Source organism: Pipistrellus hanaki (assembly GCF_964339955.1).
Source record: "Pipistrellus hanaki genome assembly, chromosome: 1".
NCBI lineage: Eukaryota > Metazoa > Chordata > Mammalia > Chiroptera > Vespertilionidae > Pipistrellus > Pipistrellus hanaki.
The window spans coordinates 121,126,358-121,144,688 of NC_140503.1; the positions used below are offsets into that span (position 1 = coordinate 121,126,358).

General features: G+C 36.4%; 1 protein-coding gene across 1 annotated transcript in view; it reads left to right on the plus strand.

The window, feature by feature from the left end:
- Positions 1 to 18,078, plus strand: part of MALRD1 (MAM and LDL receptor class A domain containing 1) — a gene marked incomplete at its 5' end in the record, with an annotated part of 553,418 nt that extends 535,340 nt beyond the window's left edge. The window contains 2 exons of the mRNA XM_084867858.1: positions 14,165 to 14,240; positions 17,754 to 18,078. Of these exons, the coding sequence (XP_084723984.1) occupies positions 14,165 to 14,240; positions 17,754 to 17,834 (157 nt within the window). The 3' untranslated portion in view covers positions 17,835 to 18,078. The remainder of the gene's footprint in view (positions 1 to 14,164; positions 14,241 to 17,753) is intronic.
- Between the last annotated feature and the right edge of the window lie 253 nt (positions 18,079 to 18,331).

An 18,331-nucleotide genomic window follows, 5' to 3' on the forward strand; every position in this document is an offset into this window, starting at 1 on the left:
AATTCAATAAGGAAATTAGAGTGAGTTTTCACATAGAGAAATTTACATGAAAAAAGCATTTCAATTTGATGAGACAAAGTTATATAGTAGTTGGCCCTTCCAAAAATGAAGCTTTGAGATCTCACATCATAAGAAGAAAGAGAACAGAATATTTTCAGAGAGTTAGCTAGCAAAAACGTACTGAAGGAAGATAAGTAAGCCAAGCAAATGAGTGTTTACTCATCTGAGGACTCACAGTGTAGAAAAAAGCCATTCAAACTATTGTATTTTTAGTGAAGGATCAGCTCTGTTTTGGTTTGTTGTTTTCAATTCATCACATACTAATGTTTTTATAAGAATTGGGAAAAAATGAAGTTAAAAGATATAAAATACTAGTCCAAATTTTTTATTCTTAGCCCCAACAGACATAAATGTACTCTGTCAAATTGCTACAAATGTTTCTAAACACTGGTTCTCTATTTTTATTATCTCATCATGGAACAATAAACAGAATAAGACCAAGCCATAAATAAGTCACACTCTGAGTGGCTCTGTAATAGAGTACATGACACATTCTCAGGACTCAGTCATAATGTTTCCTGGGGAAACTGTAAAATAAAGACTTTAGCTCTGCCCAGAGGAAGTTAACATTCAAGTGACAGATCTATGAATATAAATAAATAGGTGCAACAAGGCCCATTTTCTACACAGATTCTTACTAAGTTTTTCAACTTTAAATTGTCAAAAAGACTTCACAGTGAAGCAAGTTGCTAGGTGATTGGTACTGCAAATCACAAAGATTGATTATTACCTTCAATATTGCAATCACTTTTCAACAAAGGGATTGTGTCTAAGAGAATTCAATAAGGAAATCAGAGTGAGTTTCATACAGAGCAATTTACATAGAAAAGTATTTCATCCCAATTAAAGGAAGTACTATATGTCCTGTGAGTAAAATGACTGCGCATAGTGAAATATAAAGAACAGAAGTGGTTTTTTTGTTGGCTGTATCAATGAGTTCTTTCTCTCCTTTTTTTCTTTTTTACTCACTCCTCCACCTGTCCTTCCTCCCTCCCCCTTCCTGAAAACTGCCAGCCTCCTCTCTATCTACAAGTCTACTCTCTTATTTTTCTTGTTAGGCCAGTTTGTCCACTAGATCCCACCTACGCATGAGATCATAAGGTACTAGTCTTTTTCCAATTGGCTTATTTTACTAAGCATAATGTTTCCCAGGTCCATCCATACTGTCACAAAGGGTAAATCTTCCTTCTTTTTTCAACCGAGTGGTGTTCCATTGTGTACCTGTACCATAGCTGTCCTATCCACTCATCTCCTGATGGACTCGGACTGTTTCCAAAACCTTGGCCATTTAAATAATGCTGCAATGAATATAGGGGTTCATATATTCGTTTGAATTAGTGTCTTGGGTTTCTTCGGATACATTCCCAGAAGTGGAATTACTGGGTTATAAAGCAGTTCCATTTTTAATTATTTGAAGTAATTCGGTATTGCTTTCCACAGTGGCTGCACCACTCTGCAGTTTTTACCCACCATTGCACTTGCTCCATTGGTACAAATATCAACACAGTGAAAAAAAAAGTATGCTACGATAAAATTAACTAATTTAGATTGCACTTTGATTGAATCTCTTACCCCTGTGTCTTATTATGAAGATGTTTTTGAAGGGTGTAGCCCCTGGAGATGTCTTGGGGCCTCTGGGGGCCCACAGGCGCGCTTTGAAAAACGCCGCCCTTGTGCCACCGAAGCATTACTTGAAAGGCTTATTGATACTCTCTCAAGTAGTGTATGTCTCATCATCTGGCCATTCTCGTATTATTAGACATCTAGATCGTCTCTAATCTTTCATTATCCTCAGCCATTTGTGATGAACCCCTTTGTGTATAAATCTTTGTCTTCCTCTCTGATTGTTTCCTAGAGGTCGGCTCCCAGTAATTTTACGAGGCGAAGCAAACATTCCCCAGTGTACTACCCAATGCACTTCCAGAGGACTCTCCCGCTCTGCGTCTGGTTCCCATTAGGTGGTTGTGAATGTGCTCACACCGCAGTCAGAGGAGGGGAAGCCCGTGGAGACTGCGCTCCCATTGGCAGCATGGGGTCTCCTGCAGGTTAAGCGACAGGAACCTGGGTCAGCGTTAGTCATGCTAATTGCATCCATATTTCCCGGGCATGTTCCCCCTGGAGCCCTCTGCCACAGCAAGATCGCATTAAACGGTGACAGGCTTTGTGGTCAGCGACACTTATTTCCTGCCTGAAAAGAGTAAGAGGAAAATTCAGCAGCTGCTGTAACATGTGAAGGAGTTTAGCGAAATTTGGTGTCCTGGTTGTTTGATTGTGTGACCCCGGATGATTAATCCTTTCCTCTCCCTTTTGTGGCATTTCTGGTTATGTTTGCAAACCCGATTCTCTCTGAACTTTTTCACCCAAACATTTGGTTCGGCTTGTTCCTTAAAGGCTTGGAAATGAAAAGGAGCTCGTAAACATTCCCTTCTGTTTTTTTCAAATTGGCTTGCTTCTTTTCTTCCTTTCTATTTTTTCCAGATTTTTTGTTTTAATTCTTTTTTTTTTTAAAAAAAAAAAGTCATAATCTTACCAGAAGTAGATGCCATTATATAGCTGATTATCTCCACGTACTAGTTAGCATGATTTTCCCCTTTCTCTTTAACAGTAGTAAGATAATAGATAGACATGTACAGTCAGTGAGAAAAGATTGATTGAATAGACTCAATATTCTTTCTTATATTGCCTCATGATGTCATGCAATTCATTATACCTATAGATCCTTATGACAGATTTAATGTGCTGACACTAATTACCTACTACATATTTTAGTCTTGGTGACTTTTTTATAATAAACACAAACATGAAAATGCCCCACTCCCCCAAGTCAAATTCTCTAAGGCCCTTCTGTGTGTCAACGGTTCCTTAAAAATCATTCACCTTCTTGCTACCACCTTCTCCTAGGCAGTTTTTACTAAGCACTTGTTGGCAGTGTTAGTCTGGTATTTTAATAGATATGAGTGAACGAACAATTTAGTGAAACCCATTAGTATTTTTTCTTAAGATAATGTTTTGGGGGCTTGCTACTTTGTTAACCTAGATCCGTGGTCGGCAAACTGTGGCTCGCATGCAGCTCTTTGCCCCCTTGAATGTGGCTCTTCCACAAAATACCATGGCCTGGGAGAGTCTATTTTGAAGAAGTTTAAGTTTAAAAAATGTGGCTGTCAAAAGAAATTTCAATCGTTGTACTGTTGATATTTGGCTCTGTTGACTAATGAGTTTGCCGAGCACTGGCCTAGATTATGGTAACAGGAAACACACAATATAAGTTAAGTCTTCTCTCCTGAGCTGGAGATGTGCTTCTAAGCACCTGGCTTGTTTCTTTTTGAAAGTGTGACCCTATGTAACTTTATTGTCTTGCTTAAATTTAAATTCATAAATCTTAAAGGCAAATTTGTATTATACATTTAATGAGCGTATAGACTCTCACTATACCCATTTCATGTACTATCTCATTACGTCTGGCTCAACTCTATTTTCTAGTTTTCAGAGTCCCTTTCTCCAACTTCCTGTCTACTTTTTATTTGCTTTACAGTCTTCTATTGTGCTTATCTTTGCAAATTTCCCTAAATCTGTCATTATTTTAAAATTACAAAATATTATCTAACTTTTAAAATTTGTAATAACCCTCCTTAAAAACAGTCTATTCAAACAGACTGAATTTTGGATTGGAAATGATCAGAGACCAGATGTAAAATAAAACTTGTCTAAGTTTTTAAGAAAAGAAATAAGATGGTAAGGGTGAATTATGTGCCACTGAAAATTACACAGGAAACATAGTTTACCAATCTCTTTTTATTACTGTGAGTTAAAAATGACCAAAAACAACAATAAAAACACCTCAGTTTCCTAGGTTTTAAAATCAGGAAACAAAAATAAAAAAAAGTATCACTTATTAATTTTTATGATGAGACAGAGAAAAAAGTTATGAACATCCTGGTTAAGAAACATTAAAAATAGATACAAGTAAAAGTGGAAACTCAGAAATATTTTATTTTTATTAGTATTTTGTAATATATATTCCTCTAATCTGAAAGACTAATACACTCAAAAGGGCTTCATACAAAGTCTTAGGACTAGAAACATTTGTGAAAAAACCTAATTGATGAGTTTACGTATTATGTAGATCTATGTCTCCCCAGCCAGGTAGAGTGGCTTAATGTAGGAGGTGTCCTTTAGGTCCAGTTCACTGGAGCTGGGCACTCCAGGTGTACCACCTTTCCATGTGGGCCATGTCTACTGTGTAGTTGAGCCTTGATTATTGTTGGCACTTCAATGAGAGGGGTTTAACCCCCAGGCCAATTTGCTGCAAGAACTAGTTGTGAACATTTAGAATCAAAAGAGCTTCTGCTAAGTGAAATAAACCAGTTAGAAAAATATCTCACTCTTATATGAAATCTAATGAACAAAATAGATCCAGAGATATAGAAGCATAGAACAGACTGATGAATCTCTGGATTGGGGGTCTGAGGGAGAGATTAACCAAAGAACTTGTATTCTCTGCATACCCCATGGACACAGACAATAGTGTGATGAAGACCTGAGGGTCCAGGGGTATGGGAAAGTTAATGGGGGGAAACAAGAAGGACATCTATAATACTCTTAGCAATAAAGATAGTTTTTAAAAAGATATGCTTCCCAGATAAGGGAAGCTAAAGGAGTTCATAACCACCAAACAGGTTTTACATGAAATGTTAAAGGATTTTCTTGAAGAAAAAGAAGAAGAAGAAGGAGAAGAAGAAGGAGAAGGAGAAGGAGAAGGAGAAGGAGAAGGAGAAGGAGAAGGAGAAGGAGAAGGAGAAGGAGAACGAGAACAACAACAACAACAACAACAACAACAACAACACAAGTACAACAAGAAAAAAATGGCAATAAATACATGTGTCTATCAAGAAATGAATCTAAACAATAAACAATGAAGCAGAACAGAAATATACTCATTGATACAGAAGAATATTTTGATAGTTTCCAGATGGGATGGAATCAGAGGAATGGGTGAAAAATGTAAAGGGATTAACGGATACAAACTGGGTTTTACAGAATAGTCATGGGGTGTAAATTACAGCATAGGGAATATAGTCAATAATATTCTAATAACTATGTGTGGTGCCAGATGGGTACTAGATTTATTAGGATGATCAATTAGTAAATTATATGTCTAATCACTGAGGTGTATACCTGAAATTAGTATAACATTGCATGTCAACTATAATTGAAAAATAAAAAAATGATTTAAATTTTTAAAAAGTGTTTAAAATTACTGGTGGAAATAGGGAGAGTAGAACTGAAATTTACTTTTCTGAGACACAGCAGATTCACCATTAGTCAGGTGAAGTTAAAGATAAGATAATAGGCATGACTCTTAGAATAAATGAATTCCATTCCCACCATCATTTAAATGGGTCCTTAGTTTTAAAAAATGTCACATGTACTTTTATGGTTAGAAAATATTTTCCTCAATAGTAACAAATCAAGTCTTCATAGCCTAAAATGTATCCTAGTTATACAGGGATATTACATGTCTCTCACTTTTCAGAGATACATATACTATATGAGGAACACAGACCATTATTTTTCAAATATTATAAAATGAGTTATTCATACCAAATTGATTTTTCTACAATAATATGACTTTTTTCCATTTGTATGTAATAGAAAAGGATAGGAGGGCCTTCTCTATTCTGTTAGACTCCGCTCATCTTCAGGGAAGCCTTCAGCTACTCTTCCGTGCCACTTAATTTCCTGAAAATAAAACGGAAAGAGGTAGTGGGCAAAAATAAACTCCTGCCCCACTTAAAGTCTTGCACTAAGTGGAACAGAAAGCTAATACAAATGTGGCTCCATGATAACAACAGCAAAAAATTAATCTCTTCTCTCTCTGGATACCAATGAAGTATATTGTTAATATTGTTAGGAGTGGGTATAGGCAAACAGGGTAGAGAGGTTAATGAATTTTGTTCCATCATTAAGCCTTCAGACTAAATGCATTCATGAAATTACCCTTCCTATAAACATTTGGTTGATTCCTACTGCACTAGGTACTTCACTAGATGCTGAGGTAGAAGAGAAAACCAAACAAAATACTTGTATGTCTGGGGGGGGATCTCAGTTGCCCCATTTGTTAAAAGTCATTAATAAGATGATGACAAAGGTCCTTGATAGCTTTAAATTAATAGATCTAATTTTAAAATATTAATAAGTATTATAGTGATTATTTGATACCTCCTCATTGTTTTTTCTTCATGCTGATGTCTCTTCATTAATCCCAGGCATTGGGGTCAAGTTTAAAAGAAGATGTAAATGACAAAAGGAAGAAAGAAAAAGAAACAAAAGAGAATAGCATTAAACTATCGGTGGGCATCTATTTGTGGTAGGCATTTTATGAACATGAAATTTCACCTAAGAGACAGAAATTCCAAAAGAAGTTGTAGAGACAAGTTCAAGTTCTACAAGTTTCATGGATATGTTGGTCAGCCTTGTAAGTCCAGTACATAATGCAGAGTTTAGTACATAGTATGTGCTTTGGAAATATTGGACAAATTTAAATAAAAAATTTGAAAGATGATAAGCAACATAATCAACATTCTATCATTCTACCTCTTAAGGAGTGAGTGACTACATTGTAGAGCATCATTTTCCTTAACTCAGGACAATCATTTTTTGGGATATTAGAATATTCTTTAACATTTAGAAACAATATCTAGAAATTATTTTATAGTGAAAATATGAGAGCAATTTCCTTCACAAAAGCATGCCCAAGAAGTATATTTTAGTAAATTAATTATCATGTTTAGCTCTTCAAATCACCTTGATAGCTGCATTATAATTACCCCAATTTCATATAGTGTAATAAGAAAACTTAACCAGAGCAATTAGACAAGAAAAAGAAATAAAATAAATCCAAATTGGAAAAGAATAAATAAATCTATCTCTGTTTACAAACAATCTTACTGTATTTATAGAAAATTCCCAAAAATATACAAAAAATTCACTAAAGCTAATAAATGAATTCAGCAAATTTGCAGGATATAAGAACAACACACCAAAATCATTTGTTCTCTTAAATACAAGTAACGAAAAATCATAAAAATATTTTAAGAAAGCAATCACATATGACAATAGAATCTAAAAGAATATAACAATACCTGGGAATAAATTTAACCAGGGAGGTTAAAAATTTCTATGCTTAACAGAATGAAGTATTACTAAAAGAAATTAAATAAAACTTAAATAAGTGAAAAGACATTTCAAGTTTATAGATAGGAAGACTTAGTATTTTCAAGCTGTCAATACTTGAAAGTATTCAAAGCAATATATAAATATATACATATATTTATATACACACACACAACCTACTCAATATTAAAACTCCAACAGCCCGTTTTTTGCAGAAATTCATAAGGAAGAGTAAGAACACTAAAGAGTCAAAACAATCTTGATAAAGGATAAAGTTGGAGAATTCACACTTCCTAATTCAAAACTTACCATAAAGCTATAGCAAACTAAAGATGAGGTCTGAACAAACTAATATGCATGGACTAGAACTAGTAATCCAACTATAAACCCAGACATCTATGACCAATTAATTTTTGACAAGTGTACCAAGTACATTCAATAAAAAAATAATAGTCTAGATGCTGCTGGAACAACTAGATTTTTACATGCAAAAGAATGAAGTTGAACCCTTACCATAAATATGCACAAAAATTAATTGAAAATAGGTTAATTTAGACATAAATATAAGAGCTAAGCCTGGGCGGTCTGGCTCTGATTGACTGTGGACCCATGAACCAGGAGGAGGTCATGGTTCTGTTCCCAGTCAGGGCACATCCCCAGTGAGGGGCATGCAGGAGGCAGCTGATCAGTGATTTTCTCTCATCATTGATGTTTCTATCTCTCTCTCCCTTGCCCTTTCTCTTTGAAATCAATAAAAATATATATCTTCTCTTTTTTTTTTTCTTTTTTTAGTTTTCAATCAAGCTTTTGAAAAGATCATAAAATAGCAGTTTCTCATCACTGTACATTAAGACTGCACACTTCTGAATGGAGAGATCAGTCATAGGTGAATTGCTTTTCTATGACCCTTGAGGTGCGTACTTGCAGCTCTTACCTGAATTTATCCAAACTCTCTAGGGAAGTGAACTCAACGTGATGACTGACATCAGCGGTGGCCAGTACAGGAGTGCGATCAGGGTGTCCCTCCCCCTTTCTGGGAAGGACATAAAGTAAGGCATGATCTTTCTTCCAGTTCCAATTAAACAAAACAGCTATAACCCTGTCCCTTCTCCCTCCCTCCCCCGCAAGGTATTTATGAATGGGCCAGTGTCCAACCTGGGGTCCCCCAAGGGGGGGAAACATATCTTTTTTTTTAAGAACTTAAAATCATTTTTAAAAATCTAGAATAAAGCATATGAGCAAATCTGCATGACCTGGGATTTGGCAACGCATTCTTAGATATGATACCCAACGCACAAGAACAAAGAAAAATAACTAAACTGGACTGTATCAAAAACTTTCATACATTGAAGGGCATTATCAAGAAAGTGAAAGGATAACGTACAAAGTGGGAGAAAATATTTGAAATGATACATTTAGTAAGAGCCTAGTACCCAGAATACACAAAAACCCTACAACTCAACAACAAAGGGAGCAACAACACAATTAAAAAAATAAACAGACTTCCCCAGCCAATGTGGCTCAATGGTTGAGCATTGACTCATGCAGGTTTGATTCCTGGTCAGGGTACATGCCTGGGTTTGCACACCTACTAGAGGGTGTGCAAGAGGCAGCCTGATGGATATTTCTCTCTCATTGATGTTTCTATCTCTCTCTAAAATTCAATAACAAATATTTTTTTTAAAATAAGCAGACTTGAATAGACATTTCTTCAAAAAAGATATACAAATGGCCTATATTAATGTCATTAGTTGTTAGGGAAAATGCAAATCAAAACTCTAATTAAATACTACTTCACACCTATTAAGATGGCAATAATAACAAAACAAAAAATAGTAAATGTTAGTAGGGATGTGGACAAATAGAAAACCTCATAAAGTATTAGTGGAAATGTAAAATGGTGCAGCTGCTCTGGAAAATTGTTTAGTTCTGCAAAAAGCTAAATAGAATTACCATATGACCCAGCAATTTTACTCCTAAGGAATAATTATATACCCAAAGTAATGAAAACGGGGACTCAGATAATTACATGCCAATGTTCACAGCAGAGTATTCACAATAGCCAAAAGGTGGAAACAACTCAAGTATCTATCATCAAATGAAAAACAAAATGTAGTATATGAATATGATGGAATATTATTCAGCCATAAAAATGACTTGAAGTTTTGTATATGCTACAATATAGATGAATTTTGAATGCATTGTGTTAAGTTAGATACGGTAGTCACAAAATTATAGGTATTGTATATTTCCACATTTCCACTCATATGAAGTATCCATAATAGATAAATTTATAGAGATAGAAAATAAAAAATTAGAGGTTATAGGAGTTGAAGGAAGGAAAAATGTAAAGTTACTGTTTAATGGCTACAGTTTCTATTTGTGGTGATGGAAACATTTTGGAAATACATATTGGTGTGGTTGTGTAACATTGTGAATATAATGAATTATACTGAACTGTACATTTAAAAGACAATTAAAATGTCAAATTTTATGTTATTTTACATTTCTCAAAATTAATAATTAATTACAGTAAATTAATATCACTATTACTTTTAAAAGTTAAATTATATGTGTTGAAAGAATTGTATGATTTGTAAATTATAATTCAATAAGACTTTTAAAATACAAGGAGAGCAAAAGTAGGCTTAGAGTTGTTCATATGGAAGATAAAACAATAATTAATAAATAATAATACAAGGTTAAACTTTGTTTTGTGTACTCACAATTATAACCTACTTTTGCCCACCCCTGTATTTATATAAAATAAAATAAACATTTACTTCAAAGTCATGTTTACTATATTCAACATAGATGAGTTTTTGTTGTAGTTTTTTTTATTATCTTCATTGTCCATTTACAATAATTTCAGATGCTTTTTATAAACGCTTTCACGTTTTTAATTAATACTAAAAAATATCTTAGTCAATAATCTATGAAGTGAATTCCTTTAGAAGTATACATATGCTCACTATTTTTAAATTGGAAATTCCCAACAGAATTGCCCTAGCTCTGCACTGACATATTTCTCTTAAACCCACTCAGAATTCCACTTTATGCAGTTTCTGCACATATTGGATAAAGCATGGCATTTAATAATAATTTAAGTGAATGCATAAGTTATGGGTGGAAACTGATGTGATCCATGCAGGTTTTCCTTTCCTCAACTCTAAACGTCTAAGCCAATTCCTTGCTGACTCCTAGGGGTGGCTAGATTCTTTGAAACCTCAGCTCTTTCTGAACCATCTGCCTATCTACAAATATAAGTTAAACGTAGCATTTTTTTAGCCTAATGCAGACTTACCGTTGCACCATATAGTGTCAGAACTAGCAGAAACACATCATAATTCGTTTTTTTCCTCATATAAGGAATCAGCATTTGAAAGTAAAATTTATCATGTTTGAAAACCAAATTTATAAAATTGAAGAAAATAAAAAATTATATCACAGAACTTGAAATCATAAATGGTATGGAGTTGATACCAGAAATGCATTTAATAGTAGTATTTATGGGCGATGAGTAATATTTTACTTCACAAAGAAAAGATATTAAGAATTAATCCTAACAACTCAGTGGTTTCTAATATTTGGAGACATCTTTGTATTTGGAAAAAATAAAAGTGTGAGATTGCTAATAAAGATAATTTGTAGTATGAAGGATTAACCTTTGTTCCTCTTTCACTATCATAACCCTTTCCTCTTTGTTAAAATTCCACATCCTTCCCCTTAACTAGCACACTTCCTTCTTTGTAGTTACTCAATCCTGCAGTTTTTTTCCTCATTTTAATATAAAATTGCTTAAGACAAAATCCTTTCTGAAGAAAATTAGATTTAATAGCTGAATTAACAGGGCTGGAAAATGGATCAATTTACCTGACTTCAGCCTGCTAATCTTGGTCTAGGTCATCTGGGGTCCCAGCAGTCCAAAGCCAAATGTAATCACCTCATATTAAGAGTTGCTGTGTTCTGAGCCTCTCTTCTATCCGGTCGGCTGCCAAGCCTGTCCCTCATCCTGGTTGCATGCCCTGCCTTTGCACCATCTGTCCTGTCTGGTCCTATGGTTTGGTTTTCCTCCTGCTTCCTTTTCATGGCAAGATTAATTTTATGAGCTGCTGGTATCTGTGGCTATCCCCCTCTTTACCTACTGCTTAATTTTTCTTCTGTTTTGATTTCCCCTACCTCCATGTTAATATCTATCTCCTGTACCAGCTTTTGCTTTGACACTTTGAAGCATCTCAAAACTGCCCTTCATTTTGTACCAAGTCTCAACTTTGAAAGCAACCCTTCTCATGCCCCAACCCAACCATTTCCTGAGCCTGCTGCTCTGAGAACTTACTCTGGTTATTCTTGGGGGAAGAACAGGCAAGGGATCAAGCACCACTTGTTTGATTTAATGGGGGTAATCCTAAGTATTCAGTTAATGACACTTGTTGCCCCATCGTTTAAGAGTATTCTATTATATGATTGTTTTTTCAAAATGTAATCCACAAAAAGGCTGCTATTGCTCTCTTCATCAATAACCAAAATGTAGACACAGTGAGGGTGAACTGGTGAGATTATTGAATATTTAAGCCAATGGTATAGACACCGTGGTGGGCAGGAAGCGTGGAAGACACTGAATCCACAGGGAGAATGTATTGCCAGCCAAACACAATTACCCAGGTTATGCTGCCGGGCTCACTCGTTTTAGAAGAGGACTATACGGTTGGTTTTGGTGGATAGAATAAGAGGTCACATACCTGTGACAACTTATTTTCAAAAAGCACAACAAGAGCTTCCTCTTTACTCTCTTTTCTTTGAGGATTTAAATGTTTATTATTGACAAATTTGTCGTCATTATACCTTGATTAATCAAAAGTATTCATGAACATATTTTTCCTCAGGACACTGGAGTCATTCTGGAATTGGTCTTTCATTCTCCATTATGTGTATGTGTGCATGCATATTTGTGTGCATGACTGTGATCCTTGCTCTGTCTTTAGTAGGGTGTATTTGCATATCCAGTTATATATTTTTCTGTTCCTGTGATGGTCATATTTTCTTTATCAGCCACTATTGCAAGCTAGTTGTTTTCTGATAAGCCTATTGACTCTTAAGTAATTAAAGTATAAAAAGAAAATGATCACTTAGGATCCCACTATATCTGAGTCAATTATGTGGACTTAGACCAATGTGTGAGATTACCAAGGACATGCCCATTTGTGATTCATAAAAGGAAAATTAACAAAAATAACTCTTCAAAACACTCATACTTAACTTTTCTGTTTAAAATATTAAAGACAGTGATGCCATAAATCTTTAAGTCATGCACTGTCATGGAAAATAGTCCTCAGAATGTGAGGACTTGGCACCTTAAAGTCTCAGGGAAATCAAGGTGGCCTTTCTTATAACTTTATATTATACTAGAGGCACAGTGCATGAAATGTGCACAGCTGGGGTCTCTATGCCTGGCTGGTGATCAGGGCTGATCAGGGCTGTCTTGCCCAGTCCCAATTGGGGCCTGGCCAATTGGGGCTGGGATGATTGGGGCCTGTTGGCCAGGGTAGGGAAAGTGGGGAGGGACTGCGGGAAGTTGACTGGCCGGTGGTAGGGAGGGACCAGGGGAGGTTGGCCAGACGCAGGAGGTTGGCTGTGGGAGCACACTGACCACCAGAGGGCAGCTCCTGCATTGAGCATCTGCCGCCTGGTGGTCAGTGCATGTCATAGCGACTGGTCAACTGGTTGTTCTGGTCACTCTGATCATTCAGTTGTAATGGTTGCTTAGGTTTTTATATATATAGATTGTTCTTTTTAATATTTTTCCTCATATTATTTGAGAAATATTTTAAGAAATCAATTTTAAAAATCAACTTAATACCATTTTTGTCTTTGTCTGGGTTTATTTGGATCTAGATATTCAAAGGATAAATAACTCTTGCTTTCAATAATGGGGTTGCTTTGGTGTCAGGCTAAAAAGTCTTATAGTAATACTAGAGGCCTAGTGCACAAATTTGTGTATGGATGGGGCCTGGCTGGCTTGGCCCCAATTGGCAGATCAGGGCTAGACCTATTGGGAGGAAGAGGCACTGGGAGGATGGCCAGCTGGCCTGCCCTGATTGGGGCCCAATCAGGGCTAGGCTGGCTAGGGAGAGGGGCCACAAGCAATTGCTGGTGAGCCCCATCCCTGACTGGGGACAGGGGGCTGATTTGGGGCAGTGCCATCTATGGGGAGGGGCTGTGGGTGGTGGGTCAGCTGTCCCTGCCCCTAAATTGGGCCAAGGGAGGAGCTGTGGGAGGTTGGCAGACATGATTGGTGTATGAGGGGCCAATTGAGGACAGAGTTGGCTGGGGGAAGTGGCCATGGGCCAATCGGTGTGGTAGAGGCTGATCTGGGGTGGGGCTAGTTACAGAGAGGGGCTATGGGTGGTGGGCTGGCTGGCCTCACCCCCAAATGTGGGGGGGTTATTGGGGGGGGTCAGTAGCCTGGAGGAGGGGCAATAGGTGGTTGGCCAGCTGCACCTGCCCCTGATAAAAGTGAGGGGGCCAATTGGGGGTGGAGCCAATCTGGGTGGTGCAGGCCCTTGGGGGTGGGACCAGCTGGGGAAGGGGCTGCAAAAGTTTGGCTGGCTGACCCCATATTGGGGAAGGGTCACCCCTGATTGGCCACCCAGAGAAAGGTCATGGGGGTGGGGGAGGGGGCAGAAGGTTGGCAGGCAGCCCCAGCCCCTGATCTGGCAGGTTGGCTGGCCTCAGTGGGCATCATAGTAACCTGTCATTCCCCAGTTGTTAACGGTGTCTGATCGCTGGCTTTTTACATATATAGATAATCATAACAATATGTATGCAGACTGGACAATGTGTCTCACAAAAATTTCTACCTAAAAATTTACAGTGGTACATTTCAATACTTATTCTTTTCTCTTTCTTTTTTTGCAACCCCATGTGCTTTAAGGAAAACTAAAGGAAGTGTTAATTGTGCATTTGTTAATCCAGTGTATGGGAATTGGAGCAACTCAGAGAAGTCAGAGGTAAGAGATGGTGGTGAACTGTTTTGTTTCTGAAGCAAAAACACACCCATACACAGCGTGTTTGAACACGCTTTACTAAGAGGAACGATTTCATCTGTGGGTGGAAAGGAGTTTCAGTCTCTCAAATGTGCTATGAGAATTCTCCGTTCCAGGACAGTTGCAATCTACTTGTAATATCAGTTCACTGTTAAGTGTCTGTGTGGCCACACTGCTCACACTCAGGGAACTGAGAAATCTGGAAAATACCTGTTTCACCCACAGAATGTTAGTCAGTGACTCACAGTAACTACTCTTACTTGAGTATTTGAATAACAGTTCAAATATGACTGTTCTTCATATTTTATTGTCAAAGACAAAAAGGAGGATAGCATTCTGTGTTCTCTTATGTAGGTGTGGACAATGAGGCCCTTTACCTGAAAACTCAGAAAGCAAAGAGAGAAATACCGTATTTTCCGGCGTATAAAACGACCCCCTAAGTTTACAGTTAAAACATAGGTTTAGGCCTATATTCGCTGTATAAGACTACCTCCCACTTCCGAGGCAACACCAGTTCTTTTTTTAATAGACCGCCTCTCTGACTCTGGCCAATCTGAGCAGGCTTTTTATGCATGCAAATTATACATGTTCTGTACCCGAAGCTACAGTGTGTTCTAGTAAAAAGCCTGCTTAGATTGGCCAGAGTCAGAGAGGCGGTCTATTAAAAAAACTGGTGTTGCCTTGGAAGTGGGGGGTAGTCTTATACAGCGAATATAGGCCTAAACCTATGTTTTAACTGTAAACTTAGGGGGTCGTCTTATACGCCGGAAAACATGGTAGTGCATTACATCTTTCTTGGCCCTTTTTAGGCTACTCCTTACCAGCATAAGAAGTAGGCTAGAGAGGAAATGGCAAGCAAAATTTTTCTCATCCTTTTCTTAAGTGGGTAATAAAATGGGGTTAGCCAGGACACATTGCTTTCTATCTCTGAAAGCTTCCTCTCATCTGATTTTAGAAATGTTGTATAAAATTTAATCTCCTGTCAAAATGAGCATATAAAAGTTTTAATTTTCCTCCGTTATTTTTTTTTGTGAAAATAGGTCATGAACAGTTTGCTACTGTTCTTGAAAATAGTAGCAAAAGTATCAGGTCAGGTGGTTTCTGGTCATTTTGAGGCTTGGTTGGTGAGGCTGAAGTCTAACACAACCTTTGACTCTTTTTGTTTTCATCAATTATGATGTCAATACACATTGTTAGTATTTTTGGGGGATGATTGAAAACAAGGAGTAAGATATTTCCCAGAACACAGGAGATCATTACTTTGGGTGGTCTGTCTAGTCAATCAAGACATCAGGTAAAAGTGATATATATTCCTATTTAATGGGTAATAAATAAATAAGTGCATGTTAAGAAAACCAAATGTATCTTTTTGAAAAAGTAGGAAGGTATAATACAGAGTGTCCCCCAAAAATGTATGCACACTTTAATAGCTGGTAGCTCAATTTTGAAAATGAAATGGATTTTAATAAACACTGCCTTTCTAATTATTCTAAGTCAGTGCATACATTTTTGGGACACCCTATTTATGTATATATCTTTTTTTATTTTTACTTCAAAAAAGAAATTGTAATCTTTTTATCTTTAGCTGAGCTTAACTTTTAGTACCTGAAGGAGAAAATTATATAAGAATTAAATGTAGTGTCTTAAATTTGGGATTTTAAATATTAATATCTCATCAACTTAAAATAATTAACTGTATGTTCGGAAGGTGTTATGCATCCTTTACTTTGTACTGAGAAGGTGGCTTCTCTGGTGCACAGGAAGAGGTCCCTTTCAAAGACCCACCTTCCAACATGCTTTTAAGATGCTCTCTACTATGCTTACCTATGGCAGGGCGACTGATGACTCCAGCAAACCCTGGAAGCAGTTTCTTTTTATTTTATTTTCTAATAAAAATTTCCCTTTCACATTCCTTTTTCCTTCCATTAGAAATAGCTAGAGAAAAAATCCTGTAATTGCTCTTGACCTTTGTTGCTACTTTTATTTCTATTTTTTTCAGAAGCAAATGCCTTTATATTAATTAAACTGTGTTTCTTCACTGACATTATAACAGAGAAATCAATTTCTCCAAAAGTCTTCCAAACACTCAGTGAAAATTTTCATATTTTGATACAGAAATTGAGATAATTGTATAATGAACCGGTATGTACCTGCCAGCAAATTCAACCATTATCAACCCATGGTCATTCTTTTTTTCTTTTTTTCTTTTTTAAATATATTGTATTGATTTTTTACAGAAGGAAGGGAGAGGGATAGAGAGTTAGAAACATCGATGAGAAACGTCTATCAGCTTCCTCCTGCACACTTCCTACTGGGGATGTGCCCACACCAAGGTACATGTCCTTGACTGGAATCGAACCTGGGACCTGTCAGTCCACAGGCCAATGCTCTATCCACTGAGCCAAACTGGTTAGGGCCCATGGTCATTCTTGATTCACTTCTACTGCCATTTCCTCCACCCACCGGAGTGGTGGTGGCATTTTTAGATTTTATTTTCTTTAGAGCAGTTTTAGGTTCACAGCAAAATTGAGAATGCAATACAGGGAGCTCCCATATATTCCTTGTCCCCACACATGCGTAGTCTCCTCCTCTGTCAACATCCCACACCAGAGTAACAATTGTTAGCAATTGATGAACCTACATTAACTTGTCATCATCACACAGAGTCCATAGTTTACATTCAACCAGAATGTTTTTAAGCAAATTCCAAAAGTCATTTAATTTCATCTATAAAGACTCAGATGCATATTTAAGGGATCTAACCACAGCATCTCAACGAAACATTTGACAATGTTCCTTGATACCATCAAATATTCAGTCAGTGCTCAATCTCCCCCAGTTGTCTCATAAATAAGTAGGGGCATTTATATTTGTTGTTGTTGTTGCTATATATATATATATATTTTTTAAATCAGGATCAGTATAAGATAATATGCATTCAAATTGTTAGACTTGTTTCTTAAGTCTCTTTTAATTTCTAGGTTCCATTTTCTCAATCTTATATTTTTCTTCCAATTTATTCATTAAAGAAATCAAGTTGTTTGTCCTATAGAATGTCCCAAATTTTAAATTTTCTAATATACGTACTCTGCAAAATACAATTCTCCCAAATAAAAACAATTGTTTGTTTCTTTTATTATTTTGTGTAACATGTCTATAATAAATACAGCAGACTTAGAAAAACCAGCACCATAAGGAGTAGCAGCAAAGATACTGACAAGTGCATACCCTCCACCCCACCACAGGTGAGGATGAGGCAGTGGCTTCTGTGCACAGAAGACAGGCACACACTGAGACTAGACTGGTGCCAGAGGTTCAGGCAGTGTCTCCTGGGAGTGAGTGCTGGGGAATTAGGGTTGTTCCATTTATTACTCCAGTGGAAAATCATTAAAAACTTGCTATGTTCTTCATGATCTGGAAAGAAGTCTCTTATATTAATGCATAAAATTCTATTCTTTTCTATGTGTTTTTCTTTAGAGTTCTACATACTCCTTCTCCAATCCACTATATGGCACAACATCAGGAAGCCTGCAGACCGTACCTAATTATCTCAAATAGTATTGTCAAGATCAACTATCATCTAGCATGTATAGTTTATAGAAAATTCCAATCTGTCAAATGTGATAGAAACTTATATTATGCAATAGTAAAAATTGAAAGTTTATTCAGAATACTACTGTAATTATTACCTTTAAGAATAAATATTATCACTAAATGTATTGAATGGTTTCATGGAATTTAAATCAGAACCTTATCATTGTATATCTGAATATCTTAATAAAATGTTCTACTTAAGTTTCTTATTTTCCTTTGGTTTTATCACTGTTATTAAAATAATTAAATAATTAAATAATTAAATAATTCATAATTAACGTAAAGAATCAAATTGTCTCAGGTCCGGAATAATAGAAGTTTTAAAATGCTAATTTAGATTCCACAGAGCTTAGAAACAAAGGCAAACTACCTCAGCACACAAACTAGCAGGAAGAAAAATCTTAGTAATCCTAATTAATGCAACTATTGTTACAGAAGACCAGAGAAAAAAAGAGCTAAGC